Source organism: Coregonus clupeaformis, chromosome 11 (assembly GCF_020615455.1).
Source record: "Coregonus clupeaformis isolate EN_2021a chromosome 11, ASM2061545v1, whole genome shotgun sequence".
NCBI lineage: Eukaryota > Metazoa > Chordata > Actinopteri > Salmoniformes > Salmonidae > Coregonus > Coregonus clupeaformis.
Window position 1 is genome coordinate 48963684 of NC_059202.1, and position 24258 is coordinate 48987941.

The 24258-nt window shown below is 43.2% G+C and overlaps 1 protein-coding gene across 3 annotated transcripts; it reads left to right on the plus strand.

Moving 5' to 3' along the window:
- The first annotated feature begins 1452 nt into the window (after nucleotides 1–1452).
- Nucleotides 1453–23344, plus strand: LOC121577047 (synembryn-A-like). 3 transcript variants are annotated; one of them, XM_041890754.2, is made up of 11 exons: nucleotides 1453–1673; nucleotides 3757–3804; nucleotides 11740–12027; nucleotides 14990–15391; nucleotides 16543–16637; nucleotides 16980–17130; nucleotides 17848–17943; nucleotides 19606–19750; nucleotides 19994–20138; nucleotides 22354–22473; nucleotides 23161–23344. In XM_041890754.2, exons 1-11 carry the CDS (start codon nucleotides 1590–1592, stop codon nucleotides 23282–23284), a joined length of 1698 nt encoding a protein of 565 aa, XP_041746688.2. In that variant the 5' UTR covers nucleotides 1453–1589; the 3' UTR covers nucleotides 23285–23344. The 3 variants fall into 3 exon arrangements, with proteins under 3 accessions (XP_041746688.2, XP_041746689.2, XP_041746691.1); XM_041890755.2 differs by lacking the exon at nucleotides 3757–3804; XM_041890757.2 differs by lacking the exons at nucleotides 3757–3804; nucleotides 11740–12027.
- Nucleotides 23345–24258: the final 914 nt, after the last annotated feature.

Here is a 24258-nt window from a genome sequence, read left to right on the forward strand (position 1 = left end):
TACACTATGAAATTGATTGAGAAATGTATGCAAGTGGTGCGTGACCCTAGCCTGGTCCCAGATCTGTTTGTACTGTCTTGCCAACTCCTATTGTCATTGTCACACAAATAGGCGTTGACAAGACCGCACAAGCGGATGTGGGACCAAGATAGCATAATCTTGGTGTTACACATCAACAACTATCTAATTATATTTTGGTTGCATTAACTACATCAGAAGTAGGTTTTGGGTTTCTTAGCTTGACAATGAGGTTGAGATGGAAGATGAGTAGGCAGATGATCTCGATGCCCTCAGTGAGGCCACAGGTGGATTCCCAGAGTGTGTTTAGAATGCAGGTCAGCGGTCACAGACAGAGACGAGGGTCTCTCAATGAAGGCCTGGGCCAAATATCACCACATTCAGGTCCCTGAGGACACACACAGGAGAAAACAGTTATGAGTCATAAGTAACTAATATAAAGCTAAACAAGTTATAAATGTGCGTGCGAGAGCAAGAGAGAGAGATACTTACCATGTCCCTCTGCTGTCCCCCAGTTGAAAGATATTTATTCTGGCTCCGTGGAATTGTCTGATCCAGAATGTATACCAATTGGTCGCAATTGGAAACACCCCATCATCATCAAAATGTTGCTCAACAAGCCTATAAAAGATGAAGAAAATAAAGGAAAATTAGCTAAGGACTCCGCACCATCCTCAAGCCTTCTCTGCAAGTTAATTTGCCTACCATAATCACATAGCCATCAATAGTAATACCCAGATCTCGCTTACAATTTAGGCTTTACTAGGACTACTGATTTTTCTGATAATGGTAGGCCTATGCCTCCAAACAAATAAAGTGATCATGAAATGAGAAACTGTATGAAGTTCCTAACTTAGTTTTTTTATCTTGCCAGTTTCCCATCAATCCAACTTTATTTACATATTTTAGCAGCTGCTTTTTTCCAGAAGCACTCAGGGTTAAGTGGCTTGCTCAAAGGCACATCAACAAAACCCTATCAGCCCTTATGTTACTGGCCCAACACGCTAACCACTAGGCTACCTACAACCCATGTCCATTTCTTTTTCTGTTAGTAAATAAACCTTGACAGTGTGATACACTTCAGCGACTAACCAGAGACACTCATCGAAGTGCAATAAATGCAAGCATTGCACACCTCCCGCGTAAAAATGTTGAGTTGCTCAGGGCCTCTGCCACAGGCTTTCAACTCTGCCACAGGCTTTCACCTCAGGGCCATGTCAATGCTGCTTGCTGTTGTTCTGTAACGTGTCTAAGCATTGCTCTGTGAATTTCCTCCAAGGAGCATCATCTTCTTCTGTGTAAATAATAAACGGGATCCTACCAGATAATAACATGTCCATAGCCATTTACAGGAACTGAACTACAAATCCCATGTGCTGTGCGGCAAATTTTCAACCCTCCGTTAATCTTATCCCCGATTTTTGAGTTCCACGGACCAGAGCCGAGAAGTGAAGATTATACTGAGTCATATGTGCATTGTGCATATAGCTATCGTTAGTGCCCGGTACATGACTGTCGGCGAGGCGCTAAACATATAGTACGGGTGGACCGGGAACATAATAATAATAAACATGGATTTAAATGCCATTATAGAAAACATGGAAAAGGGGGATCAAGATGCTGCATTGATGGCACTGCAGACCTACAATAAAAAGGTAAATGGTCGCCGTCGTTATATAATATAATAATATGTCATTTAGCAGACGCTTTTATCCAAAGCGACTTAAAGTTATGCGTGCATAAATTTTTTGTGTATGGGTGGTCCCGGGGATCGAACTACCTTGGCGTTACAAGCGCCGTGCTCTACCAGTTGAGCTACAGATGACCACCTGTATATGAAAGCTGTGACTTGTGTTCTTCTAGTCTAAGTTAAATTTCTATGCAATTTGACAGTGTTAAGGCTAATATTGAACTTGAGATGTCATGTTTCTCATGACACTGGTAGCTTATTATGGTCAATGTAGCAGGAACATGCGATCATGTTGTTCAACAATATCATAGAAACCTGAGCCCGTGTGATCTTCTGAGAGGTGGGTAGCATAATGTTTATGGCGAGAGTGATACAGTGTGTCAAGTAACTGTCAGTTCAGCATCAACAACTCAGCAACTGTCAGTTTGAGCCTTCTATTCTGTTAGTGTCTATGCTATTCATTAACATATGGGGAAATTATTCAGTGCATGTATTGGGAATTTGTGTACATCATATGCTGTTGTCAGGGATTAAGATGTCATATTTTTGGGACACATTACAGGAAGACTATAGCAGTTTCCTCGCTTGATGTTGGCCAAAATATATGTTTTATTATAGGCATAATGAGCAGCAGGAGAAAGCCGAAAAAAGCCAATAAGAGGAAAAGCTTTGAGTATCTAGTATCTTCTAGATCCCTGAGGTTGAGCCTTTCCCCCAGACTACCATCCCATGCTCTTCTCTGCTGAGGCCATCGCCTGGGCAACCGATCCCATGCTGATCCCATCCCCTCTTTAGTCAAAATCCTTGCTTCCCTCACTTGAAATTCACTATTTATCTGCAAAGTTGTTGTCTTCATTTCTGTAGCCTATTATTCCCAGCTTAGTTCAGGCAGAGTGTTATTAGCTTGTACATTTTAGTCATTTAGGAAGGTAAACAGTGAAAGCCCAAATCCTAACATTTTTATGTAAGTATGTCTGATTAGAATTCAAAAGAATATAGCCCCATCTCATAAGGGCACCTTAGCGGCTTAGCCGAGTATTCTGTTCTGCTCACAAACTGTGCCCTTCTCTAGACAGCCCGGTTGCCTCCCACAATGTTACCAATGTTCCAGCATGTTGCCATGGTCTGGGATTTCCTAAACTACTTGACAACAGACACTACTCTGCAAAGATGTTTTAAATCATTTGACCGTTACTGGCATGTGACTTTGAAATAGGCCTAATTGAGTAAAATTGGATTGAAGTCAAAGCAGACACAATACAACTCTATCTATCTGTCTATTCACCCCATGGAAGATTCCATACTTATTAATTGAGTCACAGAGTTTAGAGAGACATGTTTTATTTGTATTTCCTTAGAACGTTACCTCACAGAGACTATCCACCAAGCAACAGTAGTCAGTCCTTCCTAGACCTCTGTGGGTTGTATCTATTGACATAATAGGATTAAGTCTTCTGAGAAACACAAATAGACTCCAGAGGCTTCGAGGGTCGTCAAATCCTGTCCTGTCTAAATGGCTCTCATCTGATCCTATAGCTTTAGCCTGGGCACCAGTCTGTTTTTGCCCTCTTTCCAACTCCTTATGGTATCGTCATGGCAAACATTGTTTGGCGTTACAATGGGCGACAAACTGATCTGGTGCCAGGCTATTTGAGCTTACTGTAGTATAACAAAGGGCTGGTCTTGTACTACTGTACTATAAATCATCACCGGAAGTGTTCCATACGCTCTAGTGTTTTGGTGGAAGATGAAAAGTGATTGGTCATCCTTTTCTCTGGGACATAGAGAGAGGAGAACAGGATGAGAAATGACTCAATCATCTCATATTTTGGGAGCATTTCTTAAAAGAAGTCACCTTCCCCATACCTTTACATCACAGTTCATTGCAATGACACAATAAGGCAAATGCACTCAGGCATCACTGGAACGTATTGTGCTGTATGCTAATTCCCAATGAATTATGTATTAGTCCGGGTAGCTGTTTTGTTTGAAAACGTTTTGTTGAACCTTTTATAATATTTTCCTTTTTCTTTCTTGCCTCCTCCTAGATGACCCAGTGCTTCTTATTTAACACAGATGAAAAGGAGGAGAGAGAGGTACAGTTTTCATTTGTGCTGAACTATTTCCCCTGTTTTGTCATTGGTCAGTGAGGCATTGGAATAATCTGCTTTTTAGCTATACTGTTTGCTCGCAATCTAGATTATGTAGAAACAAAGGATTATACAGCCCAAACACTAAAGATTATAGTTTTTAACATTGTTAACGTACTGTAGGCAGGTCAGTATCACCAAATCCCCACCGCCCTAACTCTCTTTTCCATCTGTCATCTCTTTCTTCTTGCATGCCTGTGTATTAGGAGGAGGGGAAGCTTCAAGAGTTATATGTGTGGAATGGTAGTGTTTAAGTATATTTCAACCCAAAGTTTATCTCTAAAACAAATTAAATTCTTAATGATGTATTTAGACATTTGGTATAGGCCTAATGTAAGAATTATGTGACTTATTGTTATTGCATTATATCAAGAAATAGACTTTGGGTTTCCATGTGACAAAATATTAGCCTCTTAGTAGACGTAGAAGAACACATAGAACACTGTTTTCATGAGAGTCAACCTATAACAAGTGATCAAGACACTTATGGCTTTAAATCTCATGGGGAAGCAGGCCCCTCTTCCTGTGTGTACCCAACTAGTTGATCAAATCAAATCAAATGTTATTGGTCACATACACGTGTTTAGCAGATGTTTTTGCGGGTGAAGCGAAATGCTTGTGCTTCTAGCTCTGACATTGCAGTAATATCTAACAAGTAATATCTAACAATTTCACAACATATACCCAATACACACAAATCTAAGTAAGGAATGAATTAAGAATATTACATATATGGACGAGCGATGTCAGAGCGGCATGGACTAAGATACAGTAGAATAGTATAGAATACAGTATATACACATGAGATGAGTAATGCAAGATATGTAAACATTATTAAAGTGGCTAGTGTTCCATTTCTTAAAGTGGCAGTGATTTCTAGTGTATGTCTATAGGCAGCAGCCTCTAATGTGCTAGTGATGGCTGTTTAACAGTCTGATGGCCTTGAGATAGAAGCTGTTTTTCAGTCTATCGGTCCCAGCTTTGATGCACCTGTACTAACCTCACCTTCTGAATGATAGCGGGGTGAACAGGCAGTGGCTCGGGTGGTTGATGTCCTTGATGATCTTTTTGGCCTTCCTGTGACATCGGGTGCTGTAGGTGTCCTGGAGGGCGGGTAGTTTGCCCACGGTAAAGCGTAGGGCAGACCGCACCACCCTCTGGAGAGCCTTGCGGTTGCGGGCGGTGCAGTTGCCGTACCAGGCGGTGATACAGCCCGACAGGATGCTCTCAATTGTGCATCTGTAAAAGTCTGTGAGGGTTTTAGGTGCCAAGCCAAATTCCTTTAGCCTCCTGAGGTTGAAGAGGCTCTGCCTTCTTCACCACACTGTCTGTGTGGGTGGTCCATTTCAGTTTGTCAGTGATGTGTATGCCAAGGAACTTGAAGCTTTCCACCTTCTCCACTGTGGTCCCGTCGATGTGGATAGGGGGGTGCACCCTCTGCTCTTTCCTGAAGTCCACGATCATCTCCTTGTTTTGTTGATGTTGAGTGAGAGGTTATTTTCTTGGCACCACACTCCCAGAGTCCTCACCTCCACCCTGTAGGCTGTCTTGTCATTGTTGGTAATCAAGCCTACTACTGTTGCGTCATCTGCAAACTTGATGAATGAGTTGGAGGCGTGCTTGGCCACGCAGTCATGTGTTAATGAGGGGTCATCCATGTTTTTCCTGCTACTTCTTCCAATATTGACTCCATTTTGTCCAAAATCCATCAGAAGTAGGCTCATCAGTATTATCAGTACCATGTTGAAATACAGTCCATACTTTTTTCAGACTCACTCTTATTTGGTTATCCTTGGAGATGATTATAGCTATATGTAGGCCTAGTCCTTCCTTCTCCATAAATGTTATACGTACTTAGGGCTTACTCCTCCTGGAACATAGGCCATCATCGACAACATCTTTCCAGCGTATCCGGTGCTGGACAATTTATTCAAGTTTTCTCAATGCTATTGGCCCATGGAAAAGTTAAATATGGGATGGGGTTAGTTAGAGCACTACTGATGCAGCAGTCTATCAGAAGGCATTATGAAATCTAGCTCAGCTTAGCAGATACTGGTTATGTCAAGTCCCAAATGGCACCCTATTCCCAATATAGTGCACTACTTTAGTGCAATCCTTTTGAGCCCTATGGGCCTTGGTCTAAATAGGGCAGGGTTCTCCAACTGGCGGCCCGTGGGCCAAATCCAGCCCACGGGTGGTTTTATTTGGCCCCCCAAGTAAAAATAAATAAATATATTTGTACAAAATATAAATATACAGTGCATTCAAACTGAGCAAATAGGGGAAAAGGGCCTTGGTTAGGGAGATGACCAAGAACCCGATGGTCACTCTGACAGAGCTCCAGAGTTCCTCTGTGGAGATGGGAGAACCTTCCAGAAGGACAACCATCTATGCAGCAATCCCCCAAGCAGGCCTTTATGGTAGAGTGGCCAGACGGAAGCCACTCCTCAGTAAAAGGCAAATGACAGCCCGCTTAGAGTTTGCCAAAAGGCACCTAAAGGACTCTCAGACCATGAGAAACAAGATGCTCTGGTCTGATGAAACCAAGATTGAACTCTTTGGCCTGAATGCCAAGCGTCACGTCTGGAGGAAATCTGGCACCATCCCTACGCTGAAGCATGGTGGTGGCAGCATCATGATGTGGGGATGTTTTTCAGCGGCTGGGAGACTAGTGACTGGGGGGACTGGGATCGAGGGAAAGATGAACGTAGCAAAGTACAGAGAGATCCTTGATGAAAACCTGCTCCAGAGTGCTCAGGACCTCAGACTGGGGCGAAGATTCACCTTCCAACAGGACAACAATCCTAAGCACACAGCCAAGACAACGCAGGAGTGGCTTCGGGACAAGTCTCTGAATGTCCTTGAGTGGCCCAGCCAGAGCCCGGACTTGAACCTGATCGAACATCTCTGGAGAAACCTGAAAATAGCTGTGCAGCGACACTCCCCATCCAACCTGGCAGAGCTTGAAAGGATCTGCAGAGAAGAATGGGAGAAACTCCACAAATACAGGTGTGCCAAGCTTGTAGCATCATACCTAAGAAGACTCGAGGCTGTAATCGCTGCCAAAGGTGCTTCAACAAAGTACTGAGTAAAGGGTCTGAATACTTTTTATTTTTAATACATTTGCAAAAATGTCTAAAAACCTGTTTTTGCTTTGTCATTATGATGAGGAAAAATAAAAATGTAATCAATTTTAGAATAAGGCTGTAACATAACAAAATGTGTAAAAAGTGAAGGGTTCTGAATACTTTCCGAATGCACTGTATATCATATATAGCGGGACACTGTAAAATCCTTTATCCCTCTGAAGGGTATGAATTAGGCTGTTTGAGGATTGAATCCTAAGCAACCTGCCTACACATACAGTAGTTTGAAGTACAACACCAACATATCTACTGTAGTAGGTCAAATCTGTGTGCTGGAAAACCTTGGTAGAGCATGGGTGGAGAAGGCATTGTGATGGTCATGTGAATTTCCTTTCTTTTTCGGCTTCAGACCAATGCATATTCTTAGTTAAAACTTAGTTTTTTTGGTTTTTACAATAATGTTTATTTTGCAGCATTATTATACAAGATTATAATACAGGACAACACAGCAATAAAAGTTAATAAAAAAATATATATATATACAAGGAAATCTCTCTCTCTCTCTCTCATAATATATATATATATATATATATATATATATATATATATATATATATATATATATATATATATCAGAAAATATAAATACATCTGCTCCAAGTGATTTTAATTTTGGAAATCTGTTCCCAAGTATTCCCAAGCATAGTAGAGAGACACGTGATTGTATACAAATGTAAGCAAGGTTTATATCTGTTTGGGCTTCTTGCAGTCAATTTGCAGTCTATAACTTATTTATAATTACTGTATTTTCCGGCCCCCCAGACCATCCGCTCAAAAATTGGCTCACGGCTGAATCGTTGATGATCCCTGATATAGGGAATAGGGTGCCATTAGGGATGCAGACACTATCTGTGTTGAATTTATTTCAGTTTGGAGAACCTGTTAAAATCTTTGACCTACAGGAAGTGTGCATTCATGTACTGTGTTTTGGAGAAATAGTGGTCTTGATGAATTGTATGCCAAATGGTACCCTATTCCCTCTATAGAGCACTACTTTTGACCAGAGCCCTGGTCAAACACTAAGGTAACCTGCCTAAATGACTACCGACCCGTAGCACTCACTTTGAAGGGCTGGTCATGGCTCACATCAACACCTTATCCCAGAAACCCTAGACCCACTCCAATTTGCATACCGCCCTAACAGATCCACAGATTATGCAATCTCTATTGCGCTCCACACTGTCCTTTCACACCTGGACAAAGGAACACCTATGTGAGAATGCTATTCATTGACTACAGCTCAGCATTCAACACCATAGTGCCCTCAAAGCTCATCACTAAGATAAGGACCCTGGGACTAAACACCTCCCTCTGCAACTGGATCCTGGACTTCCTGACGGTTCGCCCCCAGGTGGTAAGGGTAGGTAACAACACATCTGCCACGCTGATCCTCAATCCTCAATCCTCAGGGGTGCGTGCTCAGTCCCCTCCTGTACTCCCTGTTCACTCATGACTGCATGGCCAGGCACGACTCCAACACCATCATTAAGTTCGCTGAGTACACAACAGTGGTAGGCCTGATCACCGACAACGACGAGACAGCCTATAGGGAGGAGGTCAGAGACCTGGCCGTGTGGTGCCAGGACAACAACCTCTCCCTCAACGTGATCAAGACAAAGGAGATGATTGTGGATGTTACGGATACAGGTATCCTGTATGTGTTTTTATGTTTTTCCTCTCATTCTGTCCTAATCACAGGTGTCCTTTGTGTTCCTGATTGGAGGTCGTTGGTGTGTCCCACCTGTCAGTCATCAGTTCATCTGCTAATTGCTGAGGTGGACCAATCAGTGGCCACTTCTCCTGATTGCACCACCTGTTTCTAGTTTTCATTACCCAATCACATCACACATCCCCTTGTTTTAAAAGCCAGTCAGTTGTGTTTTCTGACAGAGACTCTTTTCCTTTGTGAGTATGGATACTGTGGTGTCTTGTTTTTTGTGTACTCACTCATTTGCTGTTTACGCCATATGGTAACTATGTTGTTTGTTCCTGGGAAAAGGGGGATTTAGCAAGTCGCCCTTGGGCATACATTACCCATAGCAGAACCTTGTCTAAAACACTAGTTAGACCTGAGCGGACCACCCACTGTATTTTTGTATGGTTAGCAGTAGCTTAGCGGTTCTTGAAGCAGGCAAGATCTGTTTCATTCCTTGGGTCCTGTCAGCCCCTTTTCCCCAAACCTTTACCGTGTTTTTATAATGAACATTTTAGTGTTTGACGGTAGCTTTTTGGTTGTCGGTGTATTTTTCTTTTTTGTTCTCACTGTTCCTTGGCAATATTCTAATTCGCATTAGTTATGTTACGGGTCTCTTTTCCATCCACCCTAGACTTTTAAAGCACGCCCCTATTCTCATTGACGGGGCTGTAGTGGAGCAGGTTGAAAGCTTCAAGTTCCTTGGTGTTCACATCACCAACAAACTAACATGGTCCAAGTACACCAAGACAGTCGTGAAGAGGGCACGACAAGATTTGGCATGGGTCCTCAGATCCTCAAAAGGTTCTACAGCTGCACCATCGAGAGCATCCTGACTGGTTGCATCACTGCCTGGTATGGCAACTGCTCAGCCTCCAACCGCAAGGCACTACAGAGGGTAGTGCGTACGGCCCAGTACTTCACTGGGGCCAAGCTTCCTGCCATCCAGGACCTCTATACAAGGCGGAGTCGGAGGAAGGCCCTAAAAATTGTCAAAGACTCTAGCCACCCTAGTCATAGACTCTCTGCTACCGCACGGCAAGCGGTACCGGAGTGCCAAGTCTAGGTCTAAGATGCTTCTACCCCCAAGCCATAAGACTCCTGAACATCTAATCAAATGGCTACCCCCCTTTTACGCTGCTGCTACACTCTGTTTATTATCTATGCATAGTCACTTTAATAACTCTACCTACATGTACATATTACCTCGACTAACCGGTGCCCCCACACATTGACTCGGTACCGGTACCCCCTGTATATAGCCTCGCTATTGTTATTTTACTGCTGCTCTTTTAATTATTTGTTACTTTTGTTTCTTTTTTTTAGGTATTCTTTCTTAAAACTGCATCGTTGGTTAAGGGCTTTTAAGTAAGCATATCACTAAGGTCTACACCTGTTGTATTCGGCGCATGTGACAAATACGATTTGATTATTATATTCTACTGAGCAATTTACATTGTTTGTACTCTTATCTTTTAGTATTTCTTATTGTTGTGAAGGAACCTGCAAGTAAGCGTTTCGTTGGACAGTGTATACCATGTGTATCCGGTACATACAACTAATAAAACTTGATGGATGAAAACACCCAGACTTCTGACTGAGGCAGCTAAAATTCTGTTTCTGAAGCCTTACTGCCTGTACAGTAGATTTAGGGCTGTACACTGAATTTCTGGGTCCACTGTATCCTATCAGGACAGGAGCACATCTGCAGTGCACAGACTCATGAAACTGAGCTTCACAAAGCTGGGCTGTAGTCTACCTTCATAAAGTTGGTTAAAGACTTGAGCAACTCTTCATTTGATTTAGATTGATTCAAATATACTGGCTATTATGTGGTGTGTGAGACTGAAACTTCTTCTTGGAAGTGTTTAATTTATCTATTTTGAAAGCAGCTAATAGCCCGTCATATAACAGGTCCCTGTTTTGTCAATGTGACAGTATTGTTTAGGCAGATGCCAGTCCCTCTCATGGCCCATGGACATTCAGAGACTTGATCAAGCTTGTTTCCTGTCATCATATCAATTAAAAGAGACTTGTGTCTATTAATAGGGAGTTGTTGCAAGATTCCAGGAACATTCAATAAATTCCCTGGTTTTCCCTAAATCCTGCTTGGAGGATTCCCAGAATCAGGAGTGAATAAGCAGGAAATCCGGAATCCTCTAACCAGGATTTCTGGAAAACCAGGGAGGGAATTTATTGAAAGTTCCTGGAATTTTGCAACTCTAGTTGTGATATCTCTAGGAAGGAAGAGAGTGTCTGACACTTAAATTATTGTTATTCACAGATCACAGATCGCTTGGTAGCTTTGATTCTAACTTGGTCTGTTTTACATAGTTGTAGTAAACCCAAACCGAGGACTTTCTGGAACTTAAAACCTAATGCAGAACTAGTGAAAGTGTCACGACTTCCGCCGAGGCTGCCTCCCCTCCTTGTACGGGCAGGTTTCGGCGTTCGGCGTCACCGGCTTACTAGCTACTGCCGATCCATTTATCATCACTCCATTTGTCTTGTCTTCAATCACACACCTTGTCCTTATTCCCTCATTAGTCATGGTATAAGTGTTCCCTCTGCTTCCTTGTCTGTGTGGGTGATTGTTTGTGGAGGTTAGTGAAGCTCGGTGGAGCTCGTGTATTGTGTATCGACGGGAGTATTTTTCCCGTGTGCCTTGTATTTTCCAGTGTGCCTGTTTTGTGCCCTGGAGTGTGTGTGACGCATTTCTGCGTAAACCTGTATTTTGCGGATTAAAGCCTGTTATTTTGTGATTTACCCTCCTGCACCTGACTCCATCATTACCACCTCATCACAGAAAGACCATCCTAAACACCTTTTCCCCATTGATGTTGAACCTCTTGAAAATAACTAATCTTCCCTTCCAATCCTTTCATCTCGAGAATGTGAAAGGCCTTTGTTGAATGCTTGCGAGGGTCTGTACTGAAGTATTTAGCCAGACAAGCACCCCATTCCCATAGAAACCTTTGGTAGTGCTGGCATACCTGCATGCTGAGTAGTCTAGTCATGCTGTTGCTTGTGTCTTGTCCTCAGAGGTTGGGAGAGCTAGTGCTGGGCTTCCTGGAGCGAGACCTCAAACCGTTCTGCCAGCTGGCCTGTCTGGAGACCATCCGCATCCTGTCACGTGACAAGAACAACGTGGGGCCCTTCATCACGCACATTGCTATGCAGACCCTCAGCCGACACGCCGGCATTGCCATCACCCACGGCAATGTGGACAACGAGGGCGGCGTGGTCCTCGTGCCCGTCGCTGAGAACCCGGACCTGGAGGTCATCGTAGAGGCGCTGAAGAGCCTCTGTAACATCTGTTTGCACAACAAGGTGGAGAATGAAGAGGGAGATATGATATACTGTATATATATGTATATATGATAGGTACTGTATATCCCATACTTGAAAATAACATACTGGGCAGAAATAATATTTAGATAAAGAAATGAGGCCAGAATATGCCGAATATACAGTGGCTTGCGAAAGTATTCACCCCCTTGGCATTTTTCCTATTTTGTTGCCTTACAACCTGGAATTAAAATTGATTTTTGGGGGGTCTGTATCATTTGATTTACACAACATACCTGACAGACAAAAAAACTGAACATGCATAACTATTCACCCCACCCCCCCAAAGTCAATACTTTGTAGAGCCACCTTTTGCAGCAATTACAGCTGCAAGTCTCTTGGGGTATGTTTCTATAAGCTTTGCACATCTAGCCACTGGGAGTTTTGCCCATTCTTCAAGGCAAAACCGCTCCAGCTCCTTCAAGTTGGATGGGTTCCGCTGGTGTACAGCAATCTTTAAGTCATACCACAGATTCTCAATTGGATTGAGGTCTGAGCTTTGACTAGGCCATTCCAAGACATTTAAATGTTTCCCCTTAAACCACTCGAGTGTTGCTTTAGCAGTATGCTTAGGGTCATTGTCCTGCTGGAAGGTGAACCTCCGTCCCAGTCTCAAATCTCTGGAAGACTGAAACAGGTTTCCCTCAAGAATTTCCCTATATTTAACGCCATCCATCATTCCTTCAATTCTGACCAGTTTCTTAGTCCCTGCCGATGAAAAACATCCCACAGCATGATGCTGCCACCACCATGCTTCACTGTGATGGTGTTCTTTGGGTGATGAGAGGTGTTAGGTTTGCACCAGACATAGCATTTTCCTTGATGGCCCAAAAGCTAAATTTTAGTCTCATCTGACCAGAGTACCTTCTTCCATATGTCTCCCACATGCCTTTTGGCGAACACCAAATGTGTTTGCTTATTTTTTTCTTTAAGCAATGGCTTTTGTCTGGCCACTTCCATAAAGCCCAGCTCTGTGGAGTGTACGGCTTAAAGTGGTCCTATGGACAGATACTCCAATCTCCGCTGTGGATCTTTGCAGCTCCTTCAGGGTTATCTTTTGTCTCTTTGTTGCCTCTCTGATTAATGCCCTCCTTGCCTGGTCCATGAGTTTTGGTGGGCGGCCCTCTCTTGGCAGGTTTGTTGTGGTGCCATATTCTTTCCATTTTTTTTATAATGGATTTAATGGTGCTCCGTGGGATGTTCATGTTTTTTTATAACCCAACCCTGATCTGTACTTCTCCACAACTTTGTCCCTGACCTGTTTGGAGAGCTCCTTGGTCTTCATGGTGCCGCTTGCTTGGTGGTGCCCCTTGCTTAGTGGTGTTGCAGACTCTGGGGCCTTTCAGAACAGGTGTATATAAACTGAGATCATGTGACACTTCGATTGCACACAGGTGAACTTTATTTAACTAATTATGTGACTTCTGAAGGTAATTGGTTGCACCAGATCTTATTTAGGGGCGTCATAGGAAAGGGGTTGAATACATATGCACACACCAATTTTCCATAATTTATTTTTTAGAATTTTTTGAAACAAGTAATATTTTTCATTTCACTTTACCAATTTTGACTATTTTGTGGATTACATGAAATCCAAATAAAAATCAATTTAAATTACAGGTTGTAATCCAACAAAATAGGAAAAATGCCAAGGGGGATGAACACTTTTGCAAGATACTGTAGCTGCTCCCCTAACAGTGCTTTTTATTCCTATACACCATAATGATATAATCATTTCGGTAACACTTTCTATGCAGTACATACAGACCTTTATAATTAAGTGATAATGCCTGAGAAGCCTGTGTTTATAGGATATTCATCTCGGACCTGCAAACCGTGCCAATATATCCTCCAAACACCGGCTTCGAGGGCATTATCACTTTTATACAACGGGTTACCAACATATTCAAATCATAATTGACATATTTTCATTAAAAACGTTATTTTGATTAATTTATTCATACTATTTCATCCTTCCACAAGATATAGTCCCGACACAAATCTAGGGTTGCTAGAGACGTGAACCAGTCGCTCAGTCTTTTTGTTCTGTATCTATGGACGCGACCCAGTCGTTCTTTCTAAATGTTCCATTGCCATACTGGCTGGCAACATTCTTATCCCTTGCTTGCTAGCCAACTACAGCTTACAGTCACGTCAAAAAGTGCAGCCAGAATAACAGCAAAGTAGCTGCATTTGCATTTGTTTAAGCTCTTTTCTAGTGACATTTGTTTGGATACATCCATAATAATGAGCTATTGAGGCACGATTTCGCCTGGCATAGAACATGTGCTCACTCATCAGGACACTGTTGTTCAGAGGAGCTAGCCAACAACACAGCTACAGTAACACAATCACTTCAAACTGAAGCCGGAAAGACTGGAAATTAGCTGCATTTCGTTGTACCTTTTTTCAATGTACCTTTTTTTGTATATATCCATATAAATGATGTAAATGTAAATGTAAATGATGTCAGCTGATTCATGATTTCGACCGGCTGCGAAATGCTGCCTGCCTGTCTGTCTCGTCCTGACTCCTGACACGTTCATTACTATGGGACAGCTGGATATTTAATTTCAATATTGAAACAATGTTGCAAATGTCGGAGAGGCAAGGTTTATACAAATCTCCACTGTTGAAAACTAAATGTTAGTCTAAAAGAAATGTGAGATAATGTCTAGATGCTTTTATAGTGGAGATCAAGTTTATAAGTTGCCTTGCTGGGCTGATGAGACAGTGGATTGCGCAGTCAGATGGAACAGAGTAAATAGGCATTTTAACGTCATAGATTTAGCGGGTGGCAACTTGTGGAATAGACACTGGCTGGAATGCAGTTTTAACTAATCAGCATTCAGGATTAGACCCACCCGTTGTATAATGCCTTATAATACACTTATAATGGGTTATGGCACTGATAACACTCTTTAATTCATTAACCACCACCCAGGTGGCTGTGGGGGTGGGCCAGGAGCTTCAGCTGATCGTGGGCATCGCGGAGCGTCTCAAGCAGTGCGGCGAGGACCAGTGGAACCACTACGTAAGGTTCTTTGACCTGCGCCTCATGTTCCTCCTCACCGCCCAGCGCGTGGAGGTGCGTACCCAACTCTTGAGGGAGCTGCGGGGGGTCAGTCTGCTGTCCAACCACCTGGATGCTACACTGGGGCTGTGCTGGCCGGATACCTTCGAGGTGGGGCGGGCCGGGGTGGAGGTCGATCTAGACGCGGAGGAGCCAGCGGAGGAGCCAGCGGAGCTGCCCCCTCTCAGTAGGGAGAAGATAGAGAGAGCCATGGAGATCCTGAAGATCCTCTTCAATATCACCTACGACGCCAACCGCCGGGAGGTGGATGAGGTGAGCACTGAGAGGAGAAGATGCGCCATTGGGTATTACTGTATATTTATTGTGTTGGTAACACTTGAGTTAAGGCTTGCAGGTATAATCATGCAGTTATAATGTATTGTAGAGTTCAAATGATTTAAAGGGCAATTATGCCACTTTTCAACCTCATCTTCATTATCTCCAGCACCATACCAGTGTCTACATATGTGAAAATGTTTCTATGATCTGTGGTTAAAAAGCTAAGAGCGACTCCTTGTGGCGGGCCGGGCGCCTGCATGCTGACTTCGGTCACCAGTTGTACGGTGTTTCCTCCGACACATTGGTGCGGCTGGCTTCCGGGTTAAGCGAGCAGTGTGTCAAGAAGCAGTGCGGCTTGGCAGGGTCGTGTTTCGGAGGACGCATGGCTCTCGACCTTCGCCTCTCCAGAGTCCGTACGGGAGTTGCAGCGATGGGACAAGACTGTAACTACCAATTGGATATCACGAAATTGGGGAGAAAAAGGGGTAAAAAGTAAACAAATTTAACAAAAATAATAATAAGAAAGGTCCTAAAAAATGCTACTCTGTGACATCACAGGGTAGGATTAAAAGTACGAAAAAACATAATTTTCAAAATCTGCTACGAGTTTCCAGCCAGAGGGAGGGTATTTTCTTGCTCCCCACATCATAGTGTTTGAAAATCACAGATTTAAAATGTTTTAACTTTTGATGATGTCCTCGTATAACCTTTTAACTTTATATTGTTTTCTACAAAATGTAGAAATGTGCAGTTTTTACATATGTAGACACTGGTATTGTACTGGAGATAATAAAAATGAGGTTGAAAAGTGGTGGAATTGCCGTTTAAGTGTCACTCCACAATGATACAATAATTGACAATACAAGATACTGATAAATAAATAAAAACATTGTGGACCATTAAAATAGAGTTTTGAGACACAAAACAAACATGGTACAGTATTTCCTTCTGGTAGGTGTGCAATTTGTTACTTTTGTAAGACTTGTTGTGAACATGTAAGACCCCTTATGCCTGATTATCAGTTATTTCATAATAATGCAGGCTTTACATAAAATGTTACCAAATTGCATTGTGTTGTAGTTGTACATTAACTTTCTGATAATCACAGTGTTTGTTGTTATTGATCTGTTCTGCTGAACCTGTAGGAGGAAACAGCATCGTTTAGACACCTAGGAGCCATCCTCAGACACTGTGTGATGAGCACAGCTGACGGAGAGGACTACACAGAGGAGTTTCACAGGTGAGAGTACAGGTCTTATTATGTTCATAAATATGTTCTGAAGCTAAACCAGGGATGTCAAACTCAATTCCTTGAGGGCAGTCCTGTGTGTCTGCTGGTTTTGTCATTTCCTTTCAATTTGTGTCGAATTAAGGCCTAGACAACCTGGTGATGACCTGGTTGATATTAACCTGGTGATGACCTGGTTGACATTAACCTGGTGATGACCTTGTTGACATTAATTGTTCAATCAGGTAACGGAGGAGCGAAAACCCGCATACACTGCCCTTCAGGAATTGAGTTTAACACCCCTGAGCGAAACGGTGTCCTGTGATAACCCTTTGTGTTTCTCCTGGGCTGCAGTCATTCACTGAACCTGCTGGGGAACCTCCCTCTGCCCTGTCTGGATGTGTTGCTGTTGCCCAAGGTCCAGCAGGGCTCCATAGAGTACATGGGAGTCAACATGGACGCAGTCAACATGCTACTGGAGTACATGGAGAAGAGGCTAGACAGGGTGAGCTGCCTGGGTCCCTCAACAACAGGTCCACACAAACATGCTGGTACAGATGCTCAATGGAGTTTTCCTTATTCAATCTTGTTCTAAGGGACAGCTTTGCCTCGAAGGCAGAATAAATGCAATTGGTTGGATCAACGGTGTGTGGGCGAGTTTACAGCACCCAAGATGGAAGTAGGGAAAACTCTAATCTGCATAACATCCACATAGGCTCAGGGATTCAAACCAGTGACCTTTCAGTTACTGGCCAAATGCTCTTAACCACTAGGCTACCAGCTCTTGTCTACTCTGTGTTTCTTGACCTCCTCTCTGTGTACCATCCACCATCTCTTAAGAGGTGTTTACAGGTAATGGAATAATGTCCCTGCAGAGGGTGCCTGGCTGTATGGCTGTTATGTGATTACGTCTCCAAATGGGATGTTATTGTTCTTGTGAATGGAGTTATGATGGTGTTATGGAAGGCACAACAGTGTCTTTGGGGATATGGGCAAAACAACCAGGGCACAGCTGGGAGTTTAATCAAAGTGATGAAACAGACAGTCTCCTCCATAAGTGATAGACATTGCAATAACATTAATCTAGACAACCAGAACCAAATCTTGTGAGAGACTACAATAATATCTGTCAAATAAAACCTACAATATCTGTCTGTTTGGGTCTAGTTGAAGAGGTTGTGGTTATATCTGTCTAATAACAGCTATGTGTCTGGGTCTCCAGGGCAAGAAGCTGAAGGAGAACTTGCTGCCGTCTCTCAACCTGCTCACAGAGAGTGCACGCATCCACAGAGAGACCAGGAAGTTCCTCAGGATGAAGGTACAGTGCCTTCGGAAAGTATTCAGACCCCTTGACTTTTTCCTTTTGTTAGGTTACTGCATTATTCTAAAATTGAATCTACAAACAATACCCCATAATGTTGTTTGTTTGTTGAAATATCACATTTACATACGTTTTCAGACCCTTTACTCAGTACTTTGTTGAAGCACCTTTGGCAGCGATTACAGCCTCTAGTCGTCTTGGGTATGACACTACAAGCTTGGCACACCTGTATTTGGGGAGTTTCTCCCATTCGTCTCTGCAGATCCTCTCAAGCTCTGGTTGGATGGGGAGTGTTGCTGCACAGCTATTTTCAGGTCTCTCCAGAGATGTTCGATCGGGTTCAAGTCCGGGCTCTGGCTGGGCTACTCAAGGACATTCAGAGACTTATCCCGGAGCCACTCCTGCATTGTCTTGGCTGTGTGCTTAGGGTCGTTGTCTTGTTGGAAGTTGTACCTTCGCCCCATTCTGAGGTCCTGAGCGCTCTGGAGCAGGTTTTCATCAAGGATCTCTCTGTACTTTACTCTGTTCATCTTTGCCTTGATCCTGACTAGTCTCCCAGTCCCTCCCGCTGAAAAACATCCCCACAGCATGATGCTGCCACCACCATGCTTAACCGTAGGGATGGTGCCAGGTTTCCTCCAGACGTGATGCTTGGCATTCAGGCCAAAGAGTTCAATCTTGGTTTCATCAGACCAGAGAATCTTGTTTTTCATTTGTCTGAGAGTCCTTTAGGTGCCTTTTGGCAAACTCCAAGCGGGCTGTAATGTGCCTTTTACTGAGGAGTGGCTTCCGTCTGGCCACTCTACCATAAAGGCCTGATTGGTGAAGTGCTGCAGAGATGGTTGTCCTTCTGAAACGTTCTCCCATCTCCACAGAGGAACTCTAGAGCTCTGTCAGAGTGACCATTGGGTTCTTGGTCACCTCCCTGACCAAGACCCTTCTCCCTCCCTCTCAGTTTGGCCGGGCGGCCAGCTCTAGGAAGAGTCTTGGTGGTTCCAAATTTCTTCCATTTAAGAACGATGGAGGCCACTGTGTTCTTGGGACCTTCAATGCTGCAGAAATGTTTTGGTACCCTTCCCCAGATCTGTGCCTCGACACAATCCTGTCTCGAAGCTCTACGGACAATTCCTTTGACCTCATGACTTGGTTTTTGCTCTGTCATGAATTGTTAACTGTGGGACCTTATATAGACAGGTCTGTGCCCTTCCAAATCATGTCCAAACAACTGAATTTACCACAGGTGGACTCCAATCAAGTTGTAGAAATATCTCAAGGAGGATCAATGGAAACAGGATTAACCTGAGATCAATTTTGAGTCTCATAGCAAAGGGTCTGAGTACTTATGTAAATAAGGTATTTCTGTTTTTTGCAAAACGTTCTAAAAACCTGTTTTCGCTTTGTCATTATGGGGTATTGTGTGTAGATTGCTGAGTAATTGTTTTTATTTAATTCATTTTAGAATATGGCTGTAACGTAACAAAATGTGGAAAAAGTCAAGGGGTCTGAATACTTACCGAAGGCGCTGTACGTGATTGGACGTTTCATCTCATAATTCGTCCAACTGTTAGTCAATTATGGGTTTTTCATGTGTGTGTGTGTGTGTGTGTGTGTGTGTGTGTGTGTGTGTGTGTGTGTGTGTGTGCGTGCTTGCGTGCATAGGTACTCCCTCCACTGAGGGATGTGACGAATCTACCAGAGGTGGGGAACGCCCTTCGCAACAAGCTCGTTCGCCTGATGACCAACATTGACACGGACGTCAAGAACTGTTCAGCAGAGTTCCTATTTGTCCTGTGCAAAGAAAGTGGTGAGGAGGACCTGTTTTTCTCAGCATATAAAATAGTTATTTCATTTTCCACAAATCCATATGCCAATGTACTGTATATGAATGTGAAATGACTCATGTAGAATATAATAGAATACAGTAGAACACAACGGAATAGAATATCAACTTAATATTAACACATAGATGTGATGAAAACTAGGATTTGTAATACCATTCTTCTCCACCATCCACACCCCCTTCCATCCCCTTCCATTCACTGTGCAGTGTCCAGGTTCATTAAGTATACAGGCTATGGTAACGCAGCAGGTCTCCTGGCTGCCCGGGGGCTGTTGCGAGGGGGGAGCAACCCAGGCATCTACTCTGAAGACGAGGACAGCGACACAGAAGAGTACCGAGAGGCCAAATCTCAGTGAGTTGAATTTAACTTTATTGAGAATGGAGACGTGATGTGTTGGCTCTTAGGAAACAGACACAGCTTTCGCTCTTGAAATAACATGTACAGTGCCTTGCAAAAGTATTAAACCCCCTTGGCGTTTTTCCTATTTTGTTGCATTACAACCTGCATTTTTTTATTTGGATTTCATGTAATGGACATACAAAATAGTCAAAATTGGTGAAGTGAAATGAAAAAAATAACTTGTTTCAAAAAAAATTACAAAATAAATAACGGAAAAGTGGTGCGTGCATATGTATTCACCCCCTTTGCTATGAAGCCCCTAAATAAGATCTGGTGCAACCAATTACCTTCAGAAGTCACATAATTAGTTTAAAAAAGTCCACCTGTGTGCAATCTAAGTGTCACATGATCTGTCACATGATCTCAGTATATATACACCTGTTCTGAAAGGCCCCAGAGTCTGCAACACCACTAAGCAAGGGGCACCACCAAGCAAGCAGCACCATGAAGACCAAGGAGCTCTCCAAACAGGTCAGGGACAAAGTTGTGGAGAAGTACAGATCAGGGTTGGGTTATAAAAAAATATCCAACACTTTGAACATCCCACAGAGCACCATTAAATCCATTAAAAAATGGAAAGAATATGGCACCACAACAAACCTGCCAAGAGAGGGCCGCCCACAAAAACTCACGAACCAGGCAATTAGGGTATTAATCAGAGAGGCAACAAAGAGACAAAAGATAACCCTGAAGGAGCTGCAAAGCTCCACAGCGGAGATTGGAGTATCTGTCCATAGGCCACTTTAAGCCGTACACTCCACAGAGCTGGGCTTTACGGAAGATTGGCCAGACAAAAGCCATTGCTTAAAGACAAAAATAAGCAAACACGTTTGGTGTTCGCCAATAGGCATGTAGGAGACTCCCCAAACATATGGAAGAAGGTACTCTGGTCAGATGAGACTAAAATTGCGCTTTTTGGCCATCAAGGAAAACGCTATGTCTGGCACAAACACAACACCTCTCATCACCCCGAGAACACCATCCCCACAGTGAAGAATGGTGGTGGCAGCATCATGCTGTGGGGATGTTTTTCATCGGCAGGGACTGGGAAACTGGTCAGAATTGAAGGAATTATGGATGGCGCTAAATACAGGGAAATTCTTGAGGGAAACCTGTTTCAGTCTTCCAGAGATGTGAGACTGGGACGGTGGTTCACCTTCCAGCAGGACAATGACCCTAAGCATACTGCTAAAGCAACACTTGAGTGGTTTAAGGGGAAACATTTAAATGTCTTGGAATGGCCTAGTCAAAGCCCAGACCTCAATCCAATCGAGAATCTGTGGTATGACTTAAAGATTGCTGTACACCAGCGGAACCCATCCAAGTTGAAGGAGCTGGAGCAGTTTTGCCTTGAAGAATGGGCAAATATCCCAGTGGCTAGATGTGCCAAGCTTATAGATACATACCCCAAGAGACTTGCAGCTGTAATTGCTGCAAAAGGTGGCTCTACAAAGTATTGACTTTGGGGGGTTGAATAGTTATGCACGCTCAAGCTTTCTGTTTTTTTGTCTTATTTCTTGTTTGTTTCACAAGAAAAAATATTTTGCATCTTCAAAGTAGTAGGCATGTTGTGTAAATCAAATGATACAAACCCCCCAAAAAATCCATTTTAATTCCAGGTTGTAAGGCAACTGTCACGATCGTCGTAATAAGTGGACCAAGGCGCAGCGTGATATGCGTACATACTTTTAATAGTACTTAATACACGATACAACAAAACAACAAAACGAAACGTGAAGTCCTCGGTTAACAAACACAAACCTACACGGAACAAGATCCCACAAATGACAAGTGCACAACAGGCTGCCTAAGTATGGTTCCCAATTGGAGACAACAAGAGACAGCTGCCTCCGATTGGGAACCACCCCGGCCAAAACAGAAACACACGATCTAGAAAAGAACACATAGAAAACAAACATAGAACCTAACACCCAGAAACTAACACATATAAACTAACACCCTGGCTCAACATATAAAAGTCCCCAGAGCCAGGGCATGACAGTAACAAAATAGGAAAAATGCCAAGGGGGGTGAATACTTTCTCAAGCCACTGTAAACATCCTTAATTTCGTAGATTAAAAAATCAATGATTAATGTTTAAATTCGTCCATCTTGTCCCTCATCACACTGAGTAGCCTAACGTTCTTTTATTCTCTATCCCTGCCAGAATTAACCCTGTGACGGGCAGAGTGGAGGATGAGCAGCCCAACCCCATGGAGGGAATGACAGAGGAACAGAAGGAGTTGGAGGCCATGAAGCTGGTCAACATGTTTGATAAGCTCTCCAGGTACAGTACAGATGCCTTTTTTAAAGTAGCCTAATCTCTGATCTAAAATGGTCGGATAGGTGAAACCCAGGACTCCGCTACATAGCTTACAGCAACCCAGGCATGTCAGATCAGGGATTACTCTAAAGAATAGTGTAAGGAAGGATGTATTTCTTTGAACAGGGCCACAGACACAGATAGGGGCAGGCCTTAGCAGCAGCTCACTGCAGCAGTGCTACAGGCTCCAAGCAGGTGTCCTCATCCCTTCCCTTCCAACTGAGGTTCATACATCATTAATGTGGCCCTGTGTAGCTCAGTTGGTAGAGCATGGCGCTTGCAACACCAGGCTTGTGGGTTCGTTTCCCACTGGGGGCCAGTATGAAAAAAAATGTATACACTCACTTACTGTAAGTCGCTCTGGATAAGAGCGTCTGCTAAAAATACTAAAATGTATAAAATTAATGAGCTGAGGCGTGAGCTGTTACCAAAAGACAGAGGATTCATGTATTCCACCCTCGCCACAGTAGAACTGTTTAACTTTCTCATAGATAAAACCCTTTATAGAATGGAATATAAATATTCGGTACAATAATAAACATGTACTGTTATCAATAATAAATGGTAATGAACACTGCATTTAAGCCATATGTATTGTAATGAGCCAATCATCATAAATATTTGTTGAGTTGAGACTTCTCTCTTTTTCAGGTCCAATATTATCCAGCCGATGATGCTGGGGAGTGATGGTTCCATGACACAGATGAATTCTGGAGACCTGCGACGAATGACAGACCAGACACCACAGGGACAACAACTAAACCTAGAACCATAACTACACTTAGAACCACAACTACAATTAGAGCCACCACAACAACAACAACGACCAAAAGAACAACAACAACATGGCTCAGGCAGCGAGGAGGAGGATGAGGGTAGAATGAATAAAAGGACTATCACCTGTTTTGTAGCTTCTGTCACAGGCTCAAGCCTGGGTGTCTGAAGCTTATCAGTGCAGGCATGTTTACATGCTTTGCAAGAAGAACGATTTTCCTAATAATCCTGTTTACATGGACACATCTGAAATCAGGCTACCTGATGGCACTCTGATAAATGCTGAAAATCGCTGGATTTAATTATAAAGATTGCTTAGAAAACCCGGTTTACGACGATTAAGATAAACAGAGTAAGGTGTTTACGTGACTATTGCATAATCTACCTACTGCCATAATCAGTTGAATATCGAATTATTAGTGTGCATGTAAACGTTTGTGATGGAAATTTTAATGTTGGTGCTTTTCTATTCTATACATTTCTATGTTCTATTCATGTGCTGTTCTAATAACCAATTTCTGTGTTCATGCAAGTGACTGACGAATCCTCACTTATCAGTAGCTGCAATTTGGCAGTACGCCCAGACCTTTGTTTTGAGAACGAAAGATATCTCAGTTTCAAGGTCTCATCTTAGAGAGAAGAAGCCTCGTGAGGTATTGGTCTGTCACATATTATGAACCAGTATTGGTCGGTCACATGAATGAAACAAAACGTTAATGATCAATTCATTATTACTCCTGAGTGGCGCAGTGGTCTAAGGCACTGCTTTTGCAGTGCTAACTGTCCACTAGAGATCCTGGTTCGAATCCAGGCTCTGTGCAGCCGCCGCGACCGGGAGACTCTGGGCGGCGCACATTGGCCCAGTCGTCCAGGGTAGGGAGGGATGGCCGGGCCGGGATGTAGCTCAGTTGATAGAGCATGGCGTTTGCAACACCAGGGTTGTGGGTTCATTCCACACGGGGCCAAGTATAAAAA

What these genes read in the sequence shown, in the direction of transcription:
- LOC121577047 (XM_041890754.2), top strand. Translation starts at nt 1,590, where the DNA reads ATGGATTTAAATGCCATTATAGAAAACATGGAAAAGGGGGATCAAGAT. An exon ending in ATGAAAAGGAGGAGAGAGAG is followed by an intron (nt 3,805 to 11,739) that starts GTACAGTTTTCA and finishes TCTTGTCCTCAG; the next exon opens with AGGTTGGGAGAGCTAGTGCT. An exon ending in TACACAGAGGAGTTTCACAG is followed by an intron (nt 16,638 to 16,979) that starts GTGAGAGTACAG and finishes CCTGGGCTGCAG; the next exon opens with TCATTCACTGAACCTGCTGG.